This window comes from Cynoglossus semilaevis, chromosome 14 (assembly GCF_000523025.1).
Source record: "Cynoglossus semilaevis isolate Cse_v1.0 chromosome 14, Cse_v1.0, whole genome shotgun sequence".
NCBI lineage: Eukaryota > Metazoa > Chordata > Actinopteri > Pleuronectiformes > Cynoglossidae > Cynoglossus > Cynoglossus semilaevis.
In genome coordinates, this window is record NC_024320.1 from 14,421,560 (window position 1) to 14,443,923 (window position 22,364).

The window sequence follows — 22,364 nt, forward strand, 5'->3', positions numbered from 1 at the left end:
TGTGGACAGAAATGTTTTCACGCTGTCCTCCTGACCAACACCTTCGCGAATTGAAATACTATTGAGAACCTGATAATATATATATATATATATGTGTATATATATATATATAAACCATAAATAAATATGTAAATGTGTTTGAATGTATCCATATTAACATTAGTTAGATTCACATTCAATCTAACTAATGTAAAAGAATCATGTAAAAGAATGTCATGCAAGGAGTAGGGAGTATTTCTTAAGTATCAAGAGTTCTTCATCTGAATTATGTCAATATGCAAGGAGACAGACACGAGCAAAAGTGTTTTGAACAACTTAGTGTATTCTCCCAGTGTCACTAACTCCACACAGTAGACCATATTTGTGGAGGTGTCTGAAGATGATTCTCTTTTGAATCACAGTCTTCAGACCACACCAGTGTTAAAAAAGAAACAGGAATTGATGACTTTTCTAGAAGAAGGTTGTGTGCTGTCAATACTGTGGCCTTTCCAGCAAAGGGCGTCTTGAGTGTGGGACATCCTGCTGCTGCTGCTGCTGCTTTTAAATGCAAGTAAATGGAGTTCTGTTAAGTCAAGTGAAGCACACCATGAATTGAGTAAGGTAGAATATATATATATATATGTTTGAATTTACTTTTTATTCTTTGGTTCAAACAGTCTCACCTACCTACATACACCCATATACTCCGAGATACAAACATAAATTGAATCGCCCCTGAGGGCACTGACTGCTGAAGTCGGCAGGAAGACGACAAACCTGAAAAATAGTGTGTTCTGTAGAAGGTTGTTGTTAAAAATACGAAACTAATTTTAGATAAAACAGTTAAACAGCACTGGTGACTAAAATTACAGACTTCTGCAATGAAACTTGTTTTTAGCACCCCCTGCAGGGATGGAAAAAGGTGCTAGCTGCACCACATCCATCAGTGATGTTGGTTTGAGTTTTAAAGAAGTTCTGATGGAAGATAAAAAAAAGGATTATACGGTGAAATATTGATGCTGCAGGTGAAGCTATTTTCTCTTCAGGCTTTTAGAGCTGAGTCGGAGTGATGTTTCCACCTTTTTACTCGTCTTAAAAAATCCTCTTACTACATGCATAGAGCACACATACAGACAGACACACACATCCTTTGTACACGCACAGTTGCACCCAGTTTGACACTCATTCTCTGTTTCTCTCTCTGTCACACACAAACACACACACACTGTGGATTTGTTTCCACTGTGATGAGAGGGATTATGGGATAAAGGAGGCAAGGCCACGGTGGTTTAGTTCACTTCGGACCCAAAGCTCATCCCAGCAGCAGGAGCAGAAGCACGATGACAAAGACAGACGACCAGGGAGCTCCACGCTGAGGATTCTGCTCAGCCACTTACTCCAGCGTATGAAGACAAACGTCCCTCACTGAGATTCTAAAGCTCTTTCTTTTTTTTCTTTGGGAAAACGCAGGACCCGCATGAAGTGGAATCAGGGGACGGTGACATTTTGGAGTGAAATGAAAATACGCATGATGTCAGCTGTTTTCGTCCTTTCTCTTGCAGTTGATGTTCATGGGAGCATTAATGGGCCATTTTAATTTCCATGCACTGTTAGCGATGACATAAAGGACTGATGTATTACCGAAAGCAGAATGTGGGAGTAGACCATCTGGATTCCTACGGCGATGACATCCTCATCTAGTATGCACGTTTACTTAGTTCCACTTATTTAAATACTGTTTGCATTCATAGGAGCCAAGGTCGCAGATCCAGCTCTACATCTAATAGACTGTGAATGAAGTACACGAGGCAGAAGAACGCTGACAAACACCCTGTAGCTGTGCACCAGAAAAGACTCAATATTTACATATTGATTATGCATGGATCCTTACGTGAAGTCACTTTTCAGTTGGTTTGTTGTGTTGCCTTTGCTCAGGTGTCACACAGAAGTCTGTTTGTTATGGCATGTCTTATTTCCCATTGTTAGCCCACTGAATGAACCTGCTGCCTTCAGCTGTTCTTAGTCGTACACGCACACAGATTTGCAGAGGTTGTGACAGTGTGTGCAACCATTGATTGGCTCTGTACACAGCTAATCAGCCAGTATTGGACTTTGGTCAAACTCCACTAAGCAATTCTACTTAACACAAGACCCTAGTCAGCGGGAATTTGAAGGGGGAGTTTTCTAAACTGAGTCTCATTTTTCCTGGAGGATTTAAATAAATAATATTTGATTTGGACATAAAGTAATTATATGAATATATATAAATATGTCAGTTTGGAGCAAATGATCCACTAGAGGTCAGTGTAGCTGGAGGATTGAGTTTCATTGTGGTTCTTTACTCCGCAAGAAGTTGTTTTATGTGGTTTACATCTGGTTGATAGATTCAGCAGACTGCCCTCCCATGATTTCTTGAGGTACTGCACTGTTGTCAATACTGCAGGTTTTTGTCAGAATAGAGAAAATGCAGACAAAGGGTCACATCCATGCAGTTTGAAACACAGCAAGATAAACACTCTGGTTCATTAGGATCAGATTAGATTAGGGAAGATTCAACTTTATAATCTAACACTGGGTGGGGGGGTGTATATTTACACAAATATACAGAGGCTTATGACTTCATTAAAAAGAAATTAAAGAAATTAAAAAGACATTAGCTCAGGGGGTACAAACGTACAACAACACGACCAAAAATGATGTATTTATTTTTTTCTTTCTCTCTCTCTGTAGTCATAAGAACAAAGCCTCAGGTTGGCCACCTCCTGCCTTGGGTCCATGGGGAGGACTTCAGGGGCCGCCGTACAGCTGGGACAGCATGACCAGCAACAGGGAGGGGCCTCACTGCCTCATCAAGTATGTATGATCATAACCTGTGCTCACCAAGGACAGTTCTCCCTCTCTTTAAACACGGCAGACAAAAGTGCAGGTTTAGTTTATTATTTACATTTGTAGGTTCTATTGACCCAGCAGACGGCCTGATTTAAAGGCAAACAGGTAACAGGGAAAAAGGAAATTCTTCTTTTCTGATTTATTTAATGATCTCATCCTTTCTGAACCTTCTTCATCTTGAATCTTTTGGTTCACAGTTTTCATTTCCTGCCATGTTAACTTAGCTAAACTCCCAAACGGTGTCCTTTTGTTCAAATGCAAATCAGATGAACAATGAGGTGGTACTGCTTTATAGGTAATGAATTATAACCAAGGTTTCTTTGATTTTCTTTCTCTCCTCTTTAAGCTTCACCTTGTGTTTTTTCATTTTTTTTCTCCACTTTTTGCTTCTTATGTGCTATTTATGGAGTGGAATATAAAGAAAATGATAAGTTCTGGTTCTGGAAAAGATTGAGTGTGACATTTGAATTTCTGTTAAAAGAGGGAAATGAAAGAGAGGGAGTATTGGGGTAAAACTATATGAAGCTAATGATTGGATGAACTGTGAAATTATAAAAGAATAATCTAGAAAACAGGAGCTAGGTTTGACATCTCCTTTGTCACATACCAACAGTTCGGTCCATGGAGATGTTAACGACAAACTGATAGAATATGTTTCAATTAAAATTCACTATTCATAAAATTCTAAATATTGAGGTCGGGAGTATTTAATATTGTGAACTGTTTTTGTTTAAATTAAGACTTTAGGGAAACTGGAGGAGTTTTTTTCTTTAAATGACAAAATTAATAATAACATAAACAAAGTGGTGTTTTGGACAAGTTTCAAACAATCACTGCAAGCTCTCCTGTCTGCTGAAATCCCAAATAATCTTTTATTGCATTTTATGAGTCTTTCAAATTTTGGTATAAATTCTAAAATATATACTGTCATACTTTGTCAAAGTATCCAGGCAGACTTGAAAATTGAAATAGTTGGAATTATAACAATTTATTATTCGTTCTCTGTTCCTGAGAAAATTGGGGGGGGGGGGGGGGGGGGTGGTGTATTTTTAAATGTCAGAATACATGGGCCACTGAAGGCGTGATTTGGTCAGACCTAAACCTAGTGTCTGTGTTCTATATTCCATTTGACCCTGTCCACACTCTGCCCTGTGTTGGGATTAAACCACTCTGACCCTGACAGGGCAGATGAGCCGGCGCCACAGATTGGAACATGCTTCATTACAGACAGATTTAGTTCAGAGATTTCTGTGCCTTATGTACAATACAGAGCAATGCAATAATGTCAGAGGGAGAAAGGGAGAAAATAAAGAGAGGTGGGGCAGAGTTTGAGACTGATCCGGATTGGTTGAAGATAAAGTCGCAGCCCCATATGTTTGGAACATTCTTCATCCAGGGGGATTTAAAACCTCAGGTGTGTGTGGAATTACTCCATAAAAACTCACAGCGTAAGTCAAACATGGAGTTTATTAACTATACATTTCTCATTTATCGAGCAATAATGCAAGCAATGAAGTAAAGTTTAGAAAATATGAAGCAGGAAACTCATGCACTCTGCCATATGGACAGTAAAAGTAGACAAAGATGAAAGTCAATTAAAAGCAAACTGGCAAGGTAACAATAGACATCCTGAGGTGGAAGCAGCGGCTGCCAAGGATGCTTTTTGAGCTCGGAGCAGAAAGAGAAGGAACATAAGAGAGGAGAACGAGTTAACCCCCACGGAAAGTGTATTTCACCCTTTAATTAACAGGCACTCTGCATTCGCCGTGTCCCAGAGTAATCTAATACGGTGCATTACGCTTTAGTGCTGCTCTCATCGTAAGTGATTCACAGTGAGGGCTGGGATAGGATGGTATAAATCATTACCAGTGTTAACCCCTACTCCTTCAAATAAAATCACTGGCCTAACAGTACATTTCTAAATGGTTTGAGTGATGGCAAATTATTTTCACTCAGTTTCAACAGTCTACAAACGTCAAGGTCATTCTATTGTTTTCAATTCTTAAAAAAACAACAAAAAAAAAATGGGGCTGTTGAAATTATTTATTAATTAATTAATCAATTTAATTAATTTGTGAAACTGCCATTGAAAATGACCCAGTGGTGTTTCTACAATCCACAATTAAAATACACAGTAATGACTAAAATCCACCAGCTGATAAACAATAGGTGTGAAACATTTCTACAAACCTGCTGTGATGTCATGATAACAATAATAATACATTTGATTTTTCAAAATTATTAGTGATTAATTGTTTCATAATGTTATTTTACATACAACACTACTGACAGAAAGATTGGTGAAATATTTAAAGATAGGTACATTTAGTATTTAGTGAAGACATCCAAGATAGGTACATTTAGTATTTAGTGAAGTAACATCCAATTGAAGAGCATGTACAACAACTCTCAAGACATCAGATCATCAGTCAGTGATCACGTTAAAGATGTCAGGGAGAAACATCTGTGTATGAAAGCCAAGGGCGGATAAGCATAAAAGTGAACGAGAAAAAAATGTAATAATTATTCATTTAAAATTATAATTTACCAACAACAACAAACAATTGAACATTTATAGTCACTGTGTACATATGTATGGACACTTTTACATTTTTGTGTCATCTTTTTTTCAGTCAAGTGTCCCAGAGCAGTTCTCTGGAGGAGGTTCACCAGGACATGGTTCCTCCTGCTCCCCGTCTGATTGAGATGAGGCGAGACCCAGTCCTGGGCTTTGGCTTTGTGGCAGGAAGCGAGAAACCAGTTGTGGTCCGTTCAGTTACTCCAGGTAGTTCCACATTTGGAATATATTTTTGTTCAAATGAGATATGAGAATTTGAATTTGTACTACTGTATTTTCAGGACTATAGGTTGTATTATTATTTTTTATTCTTTGGCTGGGTTTGCGACTTATACTCACTTGCGAAATATATAATTTCACGTTCGTTATGTTCACACTGACAGCCCCTAGAGGGCACTCTAGGCTTGGGTACCTATATCTGCTACTCCTGTACCACTAAAAAAAATTACAAGTTCGTTATTTTCACACTGACAGCCACGAGAGGGCACTAGTGTGACTTATATTCAGGTGCAACTTATATTAAAATATATAATTTCGTTTGTTATGTTCACACTGACAGCTGCTAAAGGGCACTCAAGGATTGTGTGGTAGTATCTGTTGCTCCTGTACCACTGAAAATTAACTTGTACTGTGTTGCGACATACATGTTATTTTCTTCTTAGTTATGCATTTTATGGCTGGTGCGACATATAACTCAGAAAATACGGTAAATTGTTTACAAATTTTAGAATTGTATTTGTATGTTTGCCTCTCTGATACCTGAAGTGTCAATCATTGCAGAGAGCCGTGTGAACTGTCGAGTCTTCTCCCTAATTTTACAATCGTTGATGACACATGAAATAAACGCCAGTTATTTGTTTTTGCCCTTCATCGTGTTGTTGACTCTGGTTAACTGGCTGATTACCAAATTAGTGCCAAACTGCTGCTTCCATCCATCACAGCCGTCAGCCATCAGTGACTGCACAGAGACACTGATTAGTCTTATCAATAATCAATCAACACTGGGCTCGATGCGGGCGACGGAACTAATGAATGTGCTGGTTCCACACATGCTCATTGAGACTGACTCATTTAGACACAGCTGTGTCTTTGATCAGCGCTGCCTTATTTGCGTGTTTGTGTGTGTGTTACAGGCGGCCCGTCTGAGGGGAAGCTGTTGCCGGGTGACGAAATCATCATGATTTACGATGAACCTGTCAGCTCAGCTCCTAGAGAACGAGTCATTGACCTGGTCAGGTAGGTACAAACAACATCATAGCATGTTTCACTATATTCACTTGTTGTCATAGGCTCCTCTCAGTGTCACTGTGGGGAGGTTGTTCTTTGAGTTTTACAGCTCTCCTCTCCTTGGATTTTGAGTTCAGTCTGATGTAAATGGGCAATAGGTGTAAATACAGAAAAATACAGAAAAACAATTATATTATATTATATTATATTATATTATATTATATTATATTATATTATGCACTTATACACTTGTGATTTTCAAGCGCTCTGTGATTTGTGGTGTGTTTGCTGTTTCAGGAGCTGCAAAGAGACCATCATGTTGACTGTGGTGCAGCCATACCCTGTGAGTAGATCATCTGTTTGGACGAAATTGCATTATCTCACTGGCAGGACTCAAACTGTCTGCCCTTGAAAACCATTTCATATTCCATTTGTCCTTTTTGAAAAGAAAAAAAAATCATTAAAAATATCACTGAGAAGATAGATTCCTCGGAACAACAGCATTTGAATTTATTTTGTTGAACTTTTTTTTCTACCTTGCTGTTTATTTTGCTCACATCCTCCTGTTTGTCCTTTTCCATTTTTTGGGTAAAATGCAATGTGGCTGTGAAGAAGTTTTAATTGATGATGGCACTAATGTGGAGGAATCTGTTGGACCATGTGTTGATGTTTCTTTTTATCTCCTTCCCTCCATCTGTCCGTCTCTTTCTTCCGCCATTTCCTCCTCCCTTCTCTCCCTCTCTCTCTTTTTTCTCTCCGTCTCTTTTCTGGTTATCTGCCACCCAGTCTCCTAAGTCGGCCTTTATCAGTGCAGCCAAAAAAGCAATGCTCAAGTCCAATCCGGTCAAAGTGCGCTTTGCGGAGGAGGTCATCATAAACGGACAAGTCCCTGTGAGTCCAGCAGAGTGCCCTGACACACACTCTACATCCTCCGTTTCTATAAATCATATTTACAGTGACAGGTGGCCGACACTTACCTCATACCACAGCTCAGAGTGACAGAAGAATAATTCATTCACTGTTGTGTTTGTGTTGAAATCTGTTTCTGTGAAAAGGATAATTTCTTTACGACAGACATGTGAAGTCCATCCATTCTTTGTTTTTGCAGAACCCAGTGAAGGACAACTCCCTGCTGTTCATGCCCAGTGTTCTGAAGGTTTACCTGGAGAACGGGCAGACCAAGTCGTTTCGCTTTGACAGCAGCACCTCCATCAAGGTGCATACGCAGCTCGACGTCTGTGGCGTAGTAGAAACCGTCACCGTTTTAAACTGATAAAACTTTCAAACAATTTAACTGAGATTATGTGTTCCCTCAGTTCTTTTGCAACTTGGTCTCGAAAGACAAAAAGAGAAACCAGTCCTGTGCTGTTCATTGCTGTGTTACGTTATTATCCACAACTCATTTTCGTTATTATTCCTCTATGGATTAAGACCTGTTAATCTAGTGTTACCATAATCTGACATCCAACGCCACTTTTAATCAACATGTTCTGGTTTCCTCTCAGGACGTGCTCCTGACCCTGCAGGAGAAGCTGTCGATCAGATGCATAGAACACTTTTCCCTCATGGTGGAGCAGAGAACGGACACCGCCGGAAGCAAACTGCTTCTGCTGCATGAACAGGAAATGCTTACTCAGGTGATCGATGTTTCCTTTTACGTAGGCTTCCTTCACCCTGTTTGGTTGCATCCTTTTTCCAACTGACATAAAAACATGCACAACCCTGCTCTGCATTCGAGCAACGTCGTGGCAATTTATCAGCGGCCGCACAGCAGGGACGACAGCTCGCATTACACCTATCCTCCCACATAGACTCACACATACACACACATTCACACACATGCCTTGTCTGCTCCATTCTAATGAGATAGCAGGATCGCACAAGGACTGTTTTGATATTCATAACACACATTTGTGGCGCCGCTCCAGCCACCGTGGCAGATGAACTTTCTCCTCCCACATGTTTATAAAACATACACTGTCGCACGGCTGCAGGTCACTCTTACAGCTATAGACTGTGTGTCCTGACAGGCTTATAATACTATGCTCACAACTTCCTTATATATGATGGTGATGACACCATTTAACCATCATTTTTAGAGGTCAAAAGCAGTAAAATGTGGTTTTGTGATGTGAGGTGATTAAAGAAATAATGTAAATATATAAAAACAATGATAAACTCAAACTGAAACTCAAATGTGTTTATTCATGTTGTTGAACTTTATCTAGAGCCAAACTGCTAAACTTGATGTGATGTGATTAAAGTCGAAACCTAAAGAGAAGAAAAAATAAAAAAATAAAAGTAATTTTATCAGATTTTATCAAAAAAGTGATAACGTTACTAGAAATGCTCATTTATGAGAAAAAAGTTGTAATTTTATGAAAATAACTTGTAATGTTATGAGAATAAATACATAAATTTTAAGATTAAGGTTGTAAATTTAGAGAGGAAACATATGATTTCTTAGCAAAAGACAGTCGTATACAGACTGAATCATAGTTGGATTGAAATATTCATCACATTGACAGACCTTTTTATATATTTTTATATGACACTGAATCATTGTTTTTTTTTCTTAACTTTGCCTTCTTTTTTCCCTCCCTTGTGTCTTTAACCATCTGCTGCTCCCAAATCACCCCACCTCCCCACCTCCCCACCTCCACCTCCCCACCTCCAGGTGACCCAAAGGCCCGGCTCTGACAAGATGAAGTGTTTCTTCAGAATTAGCTTTGTTCCCAGAGACCCGGTGGAGCTGCTCAGGCGTGACGCTGTGGCATTTGAATACCTCTACGTACAGGTGAGCAAAGTATTTAGTGTGTATCACAGTATTAGTGTCAAAGTACATTATGATATTTGGTTATTTTATGTAATTTCTTTAAGCAGAACAGAGTAAATTCTTTAAGTGCAGCTTACGTAGTGTAACCCCATAAATAATTTTTTCTACCTTTGGAATCCATGGTCATTTGTTGTGTAAACTTATATTTTGCTTGTCATTTAGACCCCAGTCTCTCTTAAATAACAAAGAGGTTATTTAATCACTGCCAGGATAAACTGTTGATTAAAATGCAATTCATTTTGCGATGATTTTATTGGGAATTAATTTGTCAAAATTTACCTCCTGTTCTCTTCTCTAGAGTTGTAATGATGTGGTGTTGGAACGGTTTGGCCCGGAGCTGAAGTACGATGCCGCACTGCGATTGGCTGCTCTGCAGATGTATATCCTCACCGTGACAACTAGACAGGACCAAAAAGTATCCCTTAAATACATCCAGTAAGTGTGTGAGGTCCATAACCAAAGGAGGTTCTGAGGGTTTGAAAAAAAAGTTTTTAGTTAGTTGTAGCATAGAAGAGAATTATTCTTTATCGATCATCTGATTCATAAGTAATAATAAATAAATAAATAATCAATCTGCTCTCTTCAGAAAGGAGTGGGGTCTGCCCCTGTTTCTCCCCCCGGCTGTTCTGTCTACCATGAAGGAGAAAAACATCAAAAAGGCCCTGACACACATCCTCAAAACCAACCAGAACCTGGTGCCCCCGGGGAAAAAAGTATGCAGCTTTCTTTGAATGTCTTTGTTTGCCTTTGCTAATTAACGTCTGACAAACACACACACGCACCCAAACACCCACAAGAACCCAATCACTTTGTTTCCTGACGCAGTGCCTTAAAATAGCCCCGCTGACGGGCTCAGCGTTGCGAAGGTTCTTGCCCTTGTCAACCTCAGACCCTGGGTTGTGCCAGACCTTGAGTGTTGACATGAATAACAAACATTATCAAACTGTGTGCATCAACAATGAGATATTTATATTTGCACACATTCGCGTCCACGTCGGGCACAGTTTTTACTCACTTGAACTTTACTTAGTTCACAAAGACAAAGGTATTACTTGTAGCTTTTAACTCAAAGACCCTAATGTGTTTGCCCATAATTAACTGACTTACAAATGTGTTATTCTTAAATAGAAAATTAGAAAAGTTCTGAGTAAGGCAAGAATACCACTGAATCTCAATCCTTGTCTTTTTTCTTTTTTTTTTTACAATTTGGGCACCGAGTGTACAAATGTCAGATTAGATTAGATTGAACTTTATTGATCTCACTCTGGGGAAATGGTTGTACTACTGCGACAAAGGGAGAAATGTAAAAAGACCTTTTAAATGCAAAAAGAAAAGAACCAATACCAATTTACTGCAAAATATAAAACACATATTAAAATAAAAATATACAGCTTTACAGGAGGAATTAACAATAAATATTTAGTAAGATATGGTGATCTATTTTTATTTGTATTTGACCAGGGCAGCGTCATAAAAAGTTAAAACAGACTACATTAAACTAACTGGTTAAACAATTCAAATCACATTTAACAACAAAACAATGTTATTGTCATCAGTGTTTGCGGCATTTACTTATTAAATAGTCTACAATGGTTCCATGCTGTAACTGTTATTTGTTCCATAGTGTAGTGGTTATCATACTTGCTTTACATGCAGCGGGTCCTGGGTTCATATCCCAGTGGGATCACATACTAGATGTGTGGGTCGCAAAGACTCATGCCGCCAGTTTCCCCCTTGTGGGATGTACAAGGGACTGCATTTGTTTTTGTTCAGTCTCAAATGCTCCATATTTGTAATATAATGAAGTTAGAAATGTTGCTATAATTCACACCAAATACTTTAAAGACACTGAGATGAGTACGAACACTATGTATGTACTGTGTGACAAAATGGAATCTAGCATCTCAGAGATGATAGATATGGATACAGGTGTGATATATCACCACTCTCAATAAGTGATAGAAAAGTTGGCTCCAGTATATTATCTGTAGTTTTCATATTCTGTACCCAGATAAATTCTCCTTGTTTCTAAAATCCCATGTGTTTTATTTACAAAATCAAGAAATGATTACTTCAAGTCAAGGACATATTAAATGTCTCTGTAGTGTAAATGAAGGCTTGTCACATCTAATTCTGTCACACATGTGCACTGCCTGGAGGAAGTATTCCTCCTCCCTGTGAATACAGACGGAGGACGCACAGGTCGGAAATCCGCCGTAAGCAGCTGCTGTTTAGAATGAACTGCTGTCTCCCAGGCGTACAGCATTGTATTAGACACGATCTAGCTGAGATGCAGCATGAACTCCAGTGAGCAAATAATTGAGGTTAACGTAATATCAGTGTCTCTGTCAAGGATATTGATCTACTTTTTATACGCTATTTATACACGCTGCTAAATGAAGCAGCCTAGCTGCACTGATTAACCAGGACGCAAATCAAAACACAGATGTTCCTAATCAACTTCCCCCATAAAGGCCTTCTCAGTCCTGTGATGAATTAGTCTCGCAACCTAACAAGAGTTGAGAAGTAAGAAAACCTTTACTGAGGTGCAAGCAAATGTACTTTTATGCTTCTGCGTTGGAACTGTAAAAGTGCAGCAGCAAAGGCAGAGCAGCTCTTCATTCAGAGATTGATTTGATTTAAATCATAAGTAGGGATATAATGGAAACCCAGTGGTCCACAGCAAAGTGGCTGGAGACTGCTTCACATCCTGACATTAGAAGACGAATGCTTCTGCTAAGGTTGGAGAGATTTCATTTCAAACGCCTACTAATGTCTTTCACTTCCCCCTGGGCAGCTGACTGCTCTGCAGGCCAAGGTGCATTACCTGAGGTACCTTAGTGAACTCAGACTGTATGGAGGGAGGGAGTTCAAGTCCATACTGTTGGTAAGAGCATCAGTTTTTAGAAAGAATTGCTCAAATTATAAGATTCTGACTGATCACTTCATTCATTTTTTTTTGTTCTGCAGCAAGGAGAGAGGCAGACAGATGTGACGCTGCTCGTGGGTCCACGCTATGGGATCAGCCATGTCATCAATGTCCGTACTAACCTGGTGGCTCTGCTGGCTGATTTCAGCCACGTAAACCGCATTGAGATCCTGACTGAGGATGAGACCAACGTCCGACTGGAGTTACATGTTCTGGATGTCAGGGTGAGCGTATCAATGCCTGACACCACCAAACCTTATTGTCTTTCTCTCACTTCTTTTGTCGTTAATCATATTCTCTGCTGTCCTGTTTTCCAGCCCATTACTCTCATCATGGAGTCAAGCGATGCAATGAACCTGGCCTGCCTTACAGCAGGCTATTATCGCCTCCTTGTGGACGCTAGGAGATCAATCTTCAACGTGGCTCACTGCAACAGTCCTGGAGGGGAGGAGAGCAGTGAGTGATTTTTAGATTTGTGTGTAAAAATTATAGCACCAGGTCTTTTGAATCAATATACAGCGCTTTTTTTTTACAGTGAGCATGTTTACAAAAAATAACATAGCAGTATTCTCCACCATTAAAGTGTAAAACACTTTTCAGGTGAAGAGCCGGTCCTGGAGTGGCCCTACAACAGATCTTTGGGGGAAAATGTGGAGCATGTACTCAGCCAAGAAGAGATCAACAACAGGAACTCAGCGTATCCAGAATCCTGGGAAAAAGAGACTAACAACAGAGACCCTGGCATCCAGAGAGGTTCATTGCCGCCTCCTCTTCCTCCTGCAACCAGACACAAACCCCAAGACTCCCCACGGACTGCAAAAGTGTCTTTTATTTTTGGAGGAGGAGACCAACCTCTGAATAGGCCCAAGAAACTTGGCTATGAAAGACTGTTAGAGAGCCCAGAGGGTTCTGAGACTAAACCCCCATATTTGCACAACAACACAGTCTGTAACGAGGTGCCCATGCAGTTCACTGGTCTGACGCATGTTTATAGTAACATAATAAGTGAGGAAGGTGGTGAGGAGCTACTGTTAAGGGATCTGTTGTATCGGGACACGACAGATGATGCAGAGGATGATGATGAGGCTTCTTGCGAGGAAGACTCAACTGGTGGAACACCAGTGGGTGAGGACAGAATCATTGGAGACTACACTCCACACGAAGGAGTGCTGCCCACTGCTGTTGGCAAGACCACCTTCCTCACACTTTCCGGTTCCACGGATGACATTATCGACCTGACATCTCTGCCTCCTCCTGAGGGAGACGACGGTGTGGACGAAGAGGAAGATGACGCACTGCTTGAGACACTCAACCTGGCCATCGCAGCACCGCCTCCGGGTTTTAGAGACTGTTCAGATGAGGACATGACATCTGAGGGAAAGCAGCGAGGCACTGTTGATATCCCTGTAACATTGGTTGATGCCATCGCAACACAAGGGGAAGGATCAAGGGGAGGGGAGAGAAGGCTGGAGAATTCAGCCATGAACACTCTACAGGCACTGGAGGCCCTGTCTGTTTCTGAACAGATACCTCCTCCACCACCTACTAGTAGAAATTCAGGTTTGTTCATTTTCATCATCACCTTTTCTGTTTAACTAATAATCTTTGTTTGTAACATTTATCATGGTAATGTTTTTTAAATTGAGTTTACAGACTTGTAACTTTTTATCTTTAATATTGTAGGTGTTTTCTCAGCTCGAGGCTTTAGCCCAGGATCGTCCTCAGATTCTGGAAATGAGACTAACTCCTCAGAGATTACAGAAATCTCTGAAATGGCTGCTTCTCACAGATTCGGCGAAAGCCATCTGCGTCTTCTGGTCGCCACAAGGGAAGGATACCAACCTTTGCTTGAGGAAAAAACTGAGTTTCCTGTCTCACCTGGAACAGGAGGAACGACACAACACAACAGCTTCAGTCCAACAAGGCACCGTCAGCCTCCAGCAATTCCTTCAAGGCAGACCCTCCAGTTGGATCCGACAACATCAAGGCAGAACAGCCTTAGCACAGGATCCAGGACAAACCTCTCATCTACTCTTCAACGTCCAAAATCCACCACACCAGGGGGTAAGCATTACAGAAAGTCTGCAGACTCCCGTGGGAAGTACAACACCTTCAGCACGCGTGAAGGGCAGCGTGGAGCAACAGACCACAGTGGTAGCCACCTGGGCTTAGACCGTCATACTCTGTACTATGAAAGAGGAGAAAGTCAAGGAAGACAGAATCCCTTTAAAACTGCAAATTCTGGAGCTAAATGTTTTTCTGTTGACCATCATAGAATTCCCTCTCCTTCTTCCTCTACTTCCAACAGCCGCTTGGACAGTGTAAACTTGAACAGTGAAAACTGTGCAGCAGATAATGAAGTTGTGTCAAGTGAGCAAGAAGAACACCTAGTTGTAGCATCACTGGTCTCACCAACCAACAAATCTAGAGGTGAAGGCTGTCAGAGACAAAATGACCATCAACCGATGTCTAGACAGCAAAGTGTAGCACGGTTGTGTGAGTATCACCTTGCCAAAAGGATTTCAAATTTGCAAGGAGAAGCCCAAAGTTCACTACAGGGTTCTGTGTGCTCATCACTAGATGCTGGTGGCAGCACTAACAGCAGTGCTTGTGCAACCCTCAATGATTCACCACCTGGCCAAACTGCTGCAGAGTCGAGACCTCAACAGTGTCACCGACATGTAATTTCCAGTTCTTCCTCATCATTACTCCGGAGAAATGAAGAAAGCAAACCAGGAATTCCTTACAGCATCACTGGGAAGAACATGCAGGGAAAAGATTTTCACCCACATGCTGATCCTGTTCTTCTTTGGAAGATGCTGCCCAACCTGTACCCACCTCCCGCTGGAGGAGAACCAGGCAAAATCATCCCACACAAACCATCAAGGCATAGGGATAATGCAAGTGTTGAAAACAAGAAGCTCCAGAGTGATTTGCAGGTTAAACAACAGACCAGTTTAAAAGGATCGAACAAGAAGGAAGGCAGTGATGCCTACAGACAACTAATCAACTATTTAACAGTTAGTCAGATGCATCAGGCAGGGAAGCTGCACAGTTCTGGCTCCATGAAAAAGGACACAAGACGCCTCATCACGAGCAACCCTCACTTGGCAGAGTTGGTTAAGAATAAGAGCAACACCATCGCCCGCTGCACATGCATGCCCTCTGCCACGTCTTCTCCATTCTACAGCCCAAATTCTAATACTGCGAACACAAAACTAGTAAATAAAAATGCAGGATCTTACCATTCAGTCACACTTCCTGCCAAACTTAAGAGAAGTCCTGACATGCTAGATCACAAAAGACCAATTGAAGACCTAGCTTTCAGGGCAGCCACAACATACAGGAGGGGCTCTTTTTCTGGTCTTGAAGGTGAGCAAAACTCTATTAGTCACAATGGGGAATTCATCCCAGCTGGAAGCCATAATGTTGGTGCTAACTCTTACCGTAGCCCTCGGCGGTCAAAGAGTCAACCTGGTGGCATTTTAGAAGACTGTTTGAAAGCAGAGCCAAGGACAAAACATGGGGTTTGTCAATCTCCTAATCATCGCCCAGAAGACTCTCTGTGTTTCTCACTTGAACACAGTGTGAGTGGTCAACAAGCAGAACTCAACAGCACCTCAATAGGAAGAGCTGAAAACCCATCAGCTTCTACCAGGCAGATATCTTCTTCTAGCAGAAATTGTAGTACATCTCCAGCTCCCAACTTACAAGGTCAAGTTCCTCCACCTCCTCCACCACCTCCACCTGTTCAAACTAAGACAAGCTCCAGCAATGTAGGGCTTACACAAAATTCCATCCATACTATGCAGTCCCAACAGAATCAGAACCACATGCAGAGTGTTACCTCTACGCTGCCCCAGACAGACACTATTGGCAACAGCTTGCCCAGAGGACGGGAACTCAAGCGCAGCTCCAGCAATGTCACAACAAGTTCTGGCAGTGTGGAGGTTCTTTTTGATAAGCTCACCCGAAGCCGAAGTCAACAGCCCTTGCTGCCATCTGGACCCCAGCAAGTTGACACTAAAGGCCAAAAGAGGCCGACAAGAAAGCGTCTTTCCAAGAGTTATTCCCAAGGTTCCGTGTCCTCCAACACCACCTGCTGGTCCATGGGCAGTAGATTAGATGGTAGAAGGGCATCAGTGGTATTTCCACTGCAAAAAGACCTAAAACACATAAAAAGTTCTCAAAAACTGGATACTAGTCCCTGGAGATGCAATGGCCCTTTTAGTTATTGTTTCTTTAAACATAAGAGTGAGGGTGAAGAGGATGAGATTGAGTGGGAGAGACCCAGGAAAAGCTGTGATGATATTAACATTGAAATGGAAGGTGTGACTTCTTCAACCATGAGGTCCTGTGGTTCAACAGTAGAAGGAGCTGGCGAGAAGCTATACAGGGAGGTCCTCAGTAACATGAGCTTCAGTGACCGTCTTGCACGGATTAATACTCTCAAAGACCGCATGTATAGCTTTCCATCTGGATTCACAGATGTCCGCCGTGATGCCAGTGAGCTCATTGCACTGGTGAGATCCAGCGTAGGTCGCTGCGATCGTGGTCCACAAATGCCCCTCCAGGATGTGTCACAGTACAAGCAACTTCTGTCTGTGGAGTCAAAAGAACTGGGCCGAGCTTGTCGGAGGATGGCCCAGGCTCACAGCAGCCCAGAGGAGATGCTGCTAGCTGTGACGTGTAGCTTCCAGGTTTTGTGCTGTCTAGGTGAGGCCTGCATGTGTCTGGTTCGAGGGTTTGGAGCCTCAGCTCCACACCAGCAGAGGGAAGTCGTTGCAAAAGTGGATGAGGTTGTTATGAACTATATCTGTCTGCTGAAGGCAGCTGAGGCAGCCACGGTGGGAGCACCAGGGGAGCACAGCATGAAAGCCCTGGTCCGTCACTCCAGTACCATGTCCGCCATTGCTAATACACTCACCCGCTCCCTTAAAACGCTGCTCAGCAAGTAGAGGCTACTCCTACTCCTGCTCTGTAGTGTGGCCTATAAAGTCGGTGGCAGTCTGTCTTTAAGTATCTTGTTAAAAGCATATTGGTTGTATTACCTCTGGATATTCTCCATATCACAATATCTCAATGTATATCTCAACTGTACATGGCTTATTGATATACCTGTATGATATACGTGTATTTATTACTAATAATGCATAATACTCTAAAATGTGTGTATTAGATGCTGGTTAGGCGGTTCGATCTGACTGCATTTGCTCTTTCTGAAAAGAATGACATATTTTACAAAGCCATAAACTCACAGATATTTGTGATATTAAATGTCACCTATGAATACACTTTTACCTGTGCTTTATGTAAGTTATAAACTGTTTCTATTGTACATATATTAAATTATAACTGCTGTAGCATTTTTCATAAGGCCAATAGATATTCTGCTTTTTAGATAATTTATATTAATATGGGAGTTAACTCAGTTAAATCAAAGTGCAGCTTTGACATAGATAATTATCATTTAAAGTAATTAAAGATACATGCAGAAATTTAAATGGCATTTAATGGAGTTATTAAATACAGATGCTTTGAAAGAAAAATAATTTGTTTATATCTAACTATATATATATCTGTAGGACATGGTGGAAATACAGGGATAAAGACGTTGCACTGCATTTCTCACTGCTATATATTTTATCATCTATAACGTCTGCTCTGTTGTGTACGCAGATTAATTTATTACAACACCTAGATCTAATTTTCCAGGTTGTCACATTCAATATTTCTCTTTCTAATACTTTTTCATCTGTTTTCAAATAAATGCATCATTTTTCTCACATGTATCAATATTGCAGTGATGACATATTTTCTTTTTCATATTTCACAAACCTATTAAAAGGTTTTGCAAATACTTTTGTCTACTTTGTTACTTTCTTTCATTAAGGTGTCTTAGGTTAATGTATCGCCTATAAAAGACCAGCACTGGTGGCTCCATAGTTTCACATTAAGATAATTAACTCATTGGTTTGGTTATAGATTACGGAGGTTATTTAACATACAAAACTAGCCTAATTTAATGATATTGTTTTTTAAACCCATTATTGCACTGGGCACAGTGTTAGTTTGATTAAATGTTTCCTAACCTTTTTTTAGGCACAGCACATATTAGGTATTCAAAAATCCCTCAGAACACAATCAAACTGAAATATACCAAAAAGTATATGTAAAGATATATAAATATTCAGTTTTAGACCAAAGAAATTAGAACATTTTCCACTGTTGGGAATCTGCCTTTAATGTCAAACAGTGGTTTAATTAAACTACTGTAACCTTTTTATTTATTTATTCATATTTATTTATTTATTTTTATACATTTTTATACATTCCATAGGTTTGAATTCATTTTTTTTATTAACTACTTCCATTTGTTTGTGTTGCCTTTCTATCAAAGCCCAGCAGAGGGCGGTGTCATGTATTTGCATATTGGGCGCCTCTTTAACGTTTTACGTGACGTCGACCAATCAGATCAAAGCCTCCGGAGTAACCCCGCCCGCGCGGTAACTCTTGTGGCGCGCCTCTTCATCAGCATTGTGGTCGTGCAGGCTGAAGTTGCAGACAAGAGTCCCTTTTTACTCTCTGCAATTTATTTAATCACCAGAGTAAGTGTGAGTGTACTTGGTTAAAGTGGTGACGTGGCTGAAATAAACTGCAGGTAGTCCGAGGAGGATCCCCGTTGCAGCTGAAGTGGATTCCCGGCTCGGTGGAGGTAAAGTTCTCCTCTGTCTTCTTCTGGTGGAGGGTTAAAGTTCTGCGAACAACAATGGCAGCTGTGTGTCAGCCACGACGAGCCCTGGTGGAAATACCTGCTCCGCAGCCTAAGATTCCAGGTGAGTTTGAAGAAAAGTACATTTTTAAAAAAAGTTCATTAGTGTTTGTGTGTCTTTTGACAGAGTTCGCTGCTTTGTTATTTGGCTAATACCCTAGCCCCCGACTACGAAGAGGGGGCAGGGGGTAATGCATCTGTTGGTAAACATTTTGTAAAAACATTTTGACGACGTCACTGTATCAATTTATTGTTAAAATAAAACACATAACGGAAGTATCAGAAGCAGTAATTGTGATTAAAAACTGTTAATAGAAACTGGAGCCACATGCAGTACCCGCTGAAGTCAATGAAAGATGGTGCACTTGTTCTTAAAAGTAACGTCTGTAACAGTTACTTCGAATTTTGACTCTACTGAAGCATTTCCTGACAGTTATGTTTCCATGTTTTTCACATGGTCACAGAAAGTTATTACATTTATTATATCTCCACATTTTGGTGCAGGTTGTTAGAACTTGCACCTGGCAGGGGCAGGAATCATAGGTTATAAGAACGTTTCCTTTAGAAATTCTGTGAAAGCATCATTAATTTAGTATTATTTGGTCCATTTTTACAGCTCCAATGAGGAGGTCCTACCAGGAGATCCTGAGTGCACGCTTGGCTCCTTGTCCACTTGCCAGGCGGAGAATAGCACCATCAAACATAAAGTCTATGCAGCAGCGTAAGTAACACAGTCATCCTGCCAATGACCTTTAACCTTACAAGATTAGTTTTTAACCTGTAAATAAGTTATAGAATTGCATTATGTTATGTTTTAGACTCTAAAGACAAAGATCCTCTAAAATTTAGAGGATCTTTGTCATATGTTACGAACATGATTTAAAAAAAGTGTACCACTTCCAGGGTAATTCAGTTATGCAGTTTGTCCCCAAGTTTGGTTCAGGTTAACATAGGAAAAAATGTACAAATTGTCTAAAAGTAATGACCTGGAAATTCTTTAATATGCAATGCCTATTATTAATTCACCCGTTAATGTAATGATGGAGCATTTAATTTTTTGTTTTCAAGCTGACATCAAACTGTTTGACTGTTGTTTATATTTCTAACCACAACTTTTATTCTGCAGTGAACTTGCCTGCTGACGAAGCGTGGCATAAGAGAGTAGAGGAGCAGTGTAGTGAGCACCACACCCCACTGTCCAAACAGCAGCTGGTACTTTTAATCAAGTCACTCATCTCAGTGGAGCAGGTACAGGTTCATGATGTTTATTGTACATCAACTAAAGGAGGGGTTTATTTTCTTTTTCCATTCAAGCCAATTGACCATTATTATGTTGTTGATCATATTCAATAGAGACAGGAGTCCAGAAACATGGCTTCAGGGATGAAATTCCTCCAGGAGGACTTGCAGCAGAAGAAGACAAACATTTACAGGTCCATTCCATATTCGCGTTTTGGCTCCAACAGGGATGCCCACTGTTACAGGAAGGCGTACCCTCACCTGTTGGCATTCAAAGTAAGTCTTGGTGGTGTCGAAATTTGTGATGAAGGCGTTTAATACTTATGCATCACACAAAACTGACCTCCTGCTCCTGCATCGTCAGGTGTCGTGTGAGGAGTGGGGCCAAGTTCTTCTGAGGAACCAGGAGTGGGACGCCGTGCTGCAGCACGCACTCATGGCATGGCGTTACACCAGCGAGCTGCCCCAGTGGGATACGGTCAACCATAACGCCGTGAAGGAACAGTGTTACAGCGTTCTGGCAGCTCAGTGCCTTACGGCACTCCAGCACTACCAACCTGAGCCCAGCAGAGGTCAAGAGCTTCTCAGAAGGTGAAAGAGTTATGATGTGTCGCGCACTGCATGGAAATGACATGTATTCAAGATTCCAGTATGCACACAGTTTGTTTGTGTACTGTGTTGGATATTTTATAATCATTTTAATGCTTCAAAACATGTTATCATTTGTTGAAAGTCACTATAATTGTGAATGTGCTCAAAATAAATTTTATCAATGGTAATTACCTGTTGTTAAAGACCATGTCATAGGGATACTACTATATTTTATTAGGGTTATAATCAACTTTTAGTGTTCCAACCACAGCTTGTTAAAATACTATTTGTTGTTTCTTCCGCTTTTTCCAGGTTGAAGATCGCTCAGCTACACAGCCACTCCATTGTTCCTTGTGTTAAGGAGCTGCAGAGAATATTGGAACGTGCAGACAACTCAGATGCAAAATGATGATGGAAAACAAAAACCTGTTTTTCTGGTGCTACCTGAATGTAAAGGGCCAAATTGTTTTACTGGGTTGTTCTACTGCTGTTTTTGCAAAAGGAAAAGAATACTGACAAAGACGACTATTTCACGACTATTTCCCACGGAGAAGAGCTGATGTACGCAGTTTACATCACTCTTTACTTTTCATGCTGTGAGAAAAGTTCAGTTGACAACTGAAATTTAAGAAAAAAAACAATAATTCTGTTGTTGCTTTGTGCTGTCTATTAGTGTTGATTATACTTGAAACTCGTCTTTTTTATTTGTCTGTCACGTGTTTTGTCTGTCAAGTGTCTTTCTAGGGTGTGTGTGTGTCTTTGTGTCAGTTTTATTTTCCACTTTTGCACTGGTGCATATTTGTCCTGAGAACTTGAATGTTTATTTAAATAAAGTAAAGATGTTGGTGCAAAATATATAAACATTGTTTTTGTTTTTTTTATTTCGGGAAGGTGGCGCTTTGGCCCAGAGTCAATGTCTCTGTCATTGGTGTGGAACCCCAGGGTTCACCTCCTAGGCAAGTTCGAATCCCGGTTAGGGCGGTTGGTACCTTCCAGTGGAGTCACCACCCGCAGGAAGGTTTGGGGGGTTGGTACGGTGCAATGTGATTTGGGGGGCGACTGCTGCCCCCGCGACCCGGTAACGGATAAGCGGATGAAAATGGATGGATGGATGGATATTTCGGGAAGCAGCATTGCCATTCAAGTAGTTGACAGTGGTGTGTTCTTTAATGGATAAATAATATTCTCTTGACTGTTTTCTAATGTTAATGCTTTAATCCTTACAGTTTTTTTCACACAATATTTCAAATGTAAATCGAAGGATTGTTTTGTATTTACACAAACTTGGTACTGCATTTCACTGCCGCCATAAAAATACTTAAAG

The 22,364-nt window shown here is 40.7% G+C and overlaps 2 protein-coding genes across 3 annotated transcripts in view; both read left to right on the forward strand.

The window, feature by feature from the left end:
• LOC103389723 (FERM and PDZ domain-containing protein 4) overlaps nt 1–18,296 on the forward strand; it is a 42,257-nt gene extending 23,961 nt beyond the window's left edge. The window contains exons 2-16 of one of the 2 annotated variants that reach the window (XM_008325265.3): nt 2,710–2,832; nt 5,502–5,653; nt 6,580–6,682; nt 6,971–7,016; nt 7,460–7,564; nt 7,782–7,889; nt 8,179–8,310; nt 9,351–9,470; nt 9,808–9,944; nt 10,096–10,222; nt 12,307–12,396; nt 12,480–12,662; nt 12,756–12,894; nt 13,039–13,998; nt 14,122–18,296. In XM_008325265.3, the coding sequence (XP_008323487.3) occupies nt 2,710–2,832; nt 5,502–5,653; nt 6,580–6,682; nt 6,971–7,016; nt 7,460–7,564; nt 7,782–7,889; nt 8,179–8,310; nt 9,351–9,470; nt 9,808–9,944; nt 10,096–10,222; nt 12,307–12,396; nt 12,480–12,662; nt 12,756–12,894; nt 13,039–13,998; nt 14,122–17,396 (5,800 nt within the window). In that variant the 3' untranslated portion in view covers nt 17,397–18,296. Of the gene's footprint in view, nt 1–2,709; nt 2,833–3,933; nt 5,188–5,222; nt 5,654–6,579; nt 6,683–6,970; nt 7,017–7,459; nt 7,565–7,781; nt 7,890–8,178; nt 8,311–9,350; nt 9,471–9,807; nt 9,945–10,095; nt 10,223–12,306; nt 12,397–12,479; nt 12,663–12,755; nt 12,895–13,038; nt 13,999–14,121 lie in introns of those variants that run through there. The other variant, XM_025062810.1, reaches the window with a different exon arrangement.
• A 640-nt stretch (nt 18,297–18,936) lies between these two features.
• LOC103389710 (uncharacterized) lies at nt 18,937–21,895 on the forward strand. Its single transcript, XM_008325250.3, has 6 exons — nt 18,937–19,274; nt 19,827–19,931; nt 20,337–20,458; nt 20,564–20,725; nt 20,814–21,040; nt 21,353–21,895. The coding sequence occupies exons 1-6, from the start codon at nt 19,208–19,210 to the stop codon at nt 21,447–21,449; spliced, it is 780 nt and encodes a 259-aa protein (XP_008323472.1). The 5' UTR covers nt 18,937–19,207; the 3' UTR covers nt 21,450–21,895.
• The last annotated feature ends 469 nt before the right edge of the window (nt 21,896–22,364 follow it).

Excerpts from the sequence above, each read along its gene's own strand:
- LOC103389710 (XM_008325250.3), top strand. The coding sequence starts at position 19,208 with ATGGCAGCTGTGTGTCAGCCACGACGAGCCCTGGTGGAAATACCTGCT. Across the intron at positions 20,459-20,563 it reads CACTCATCTCAGTGGAGCAG|AGACAGGAGTCCAGAAACAT; the intron begins GTACAGGTTCAT and ends CATATTCAATAG. Across the intron at positions 21,041-21,352 it reads GGTCAAGAGCTTCTCAGAAG|GTTGAAGATCGCTCAGCTAC; the intron begins GTGAAAGAGTTA and ends CGCTTTTTCCAG.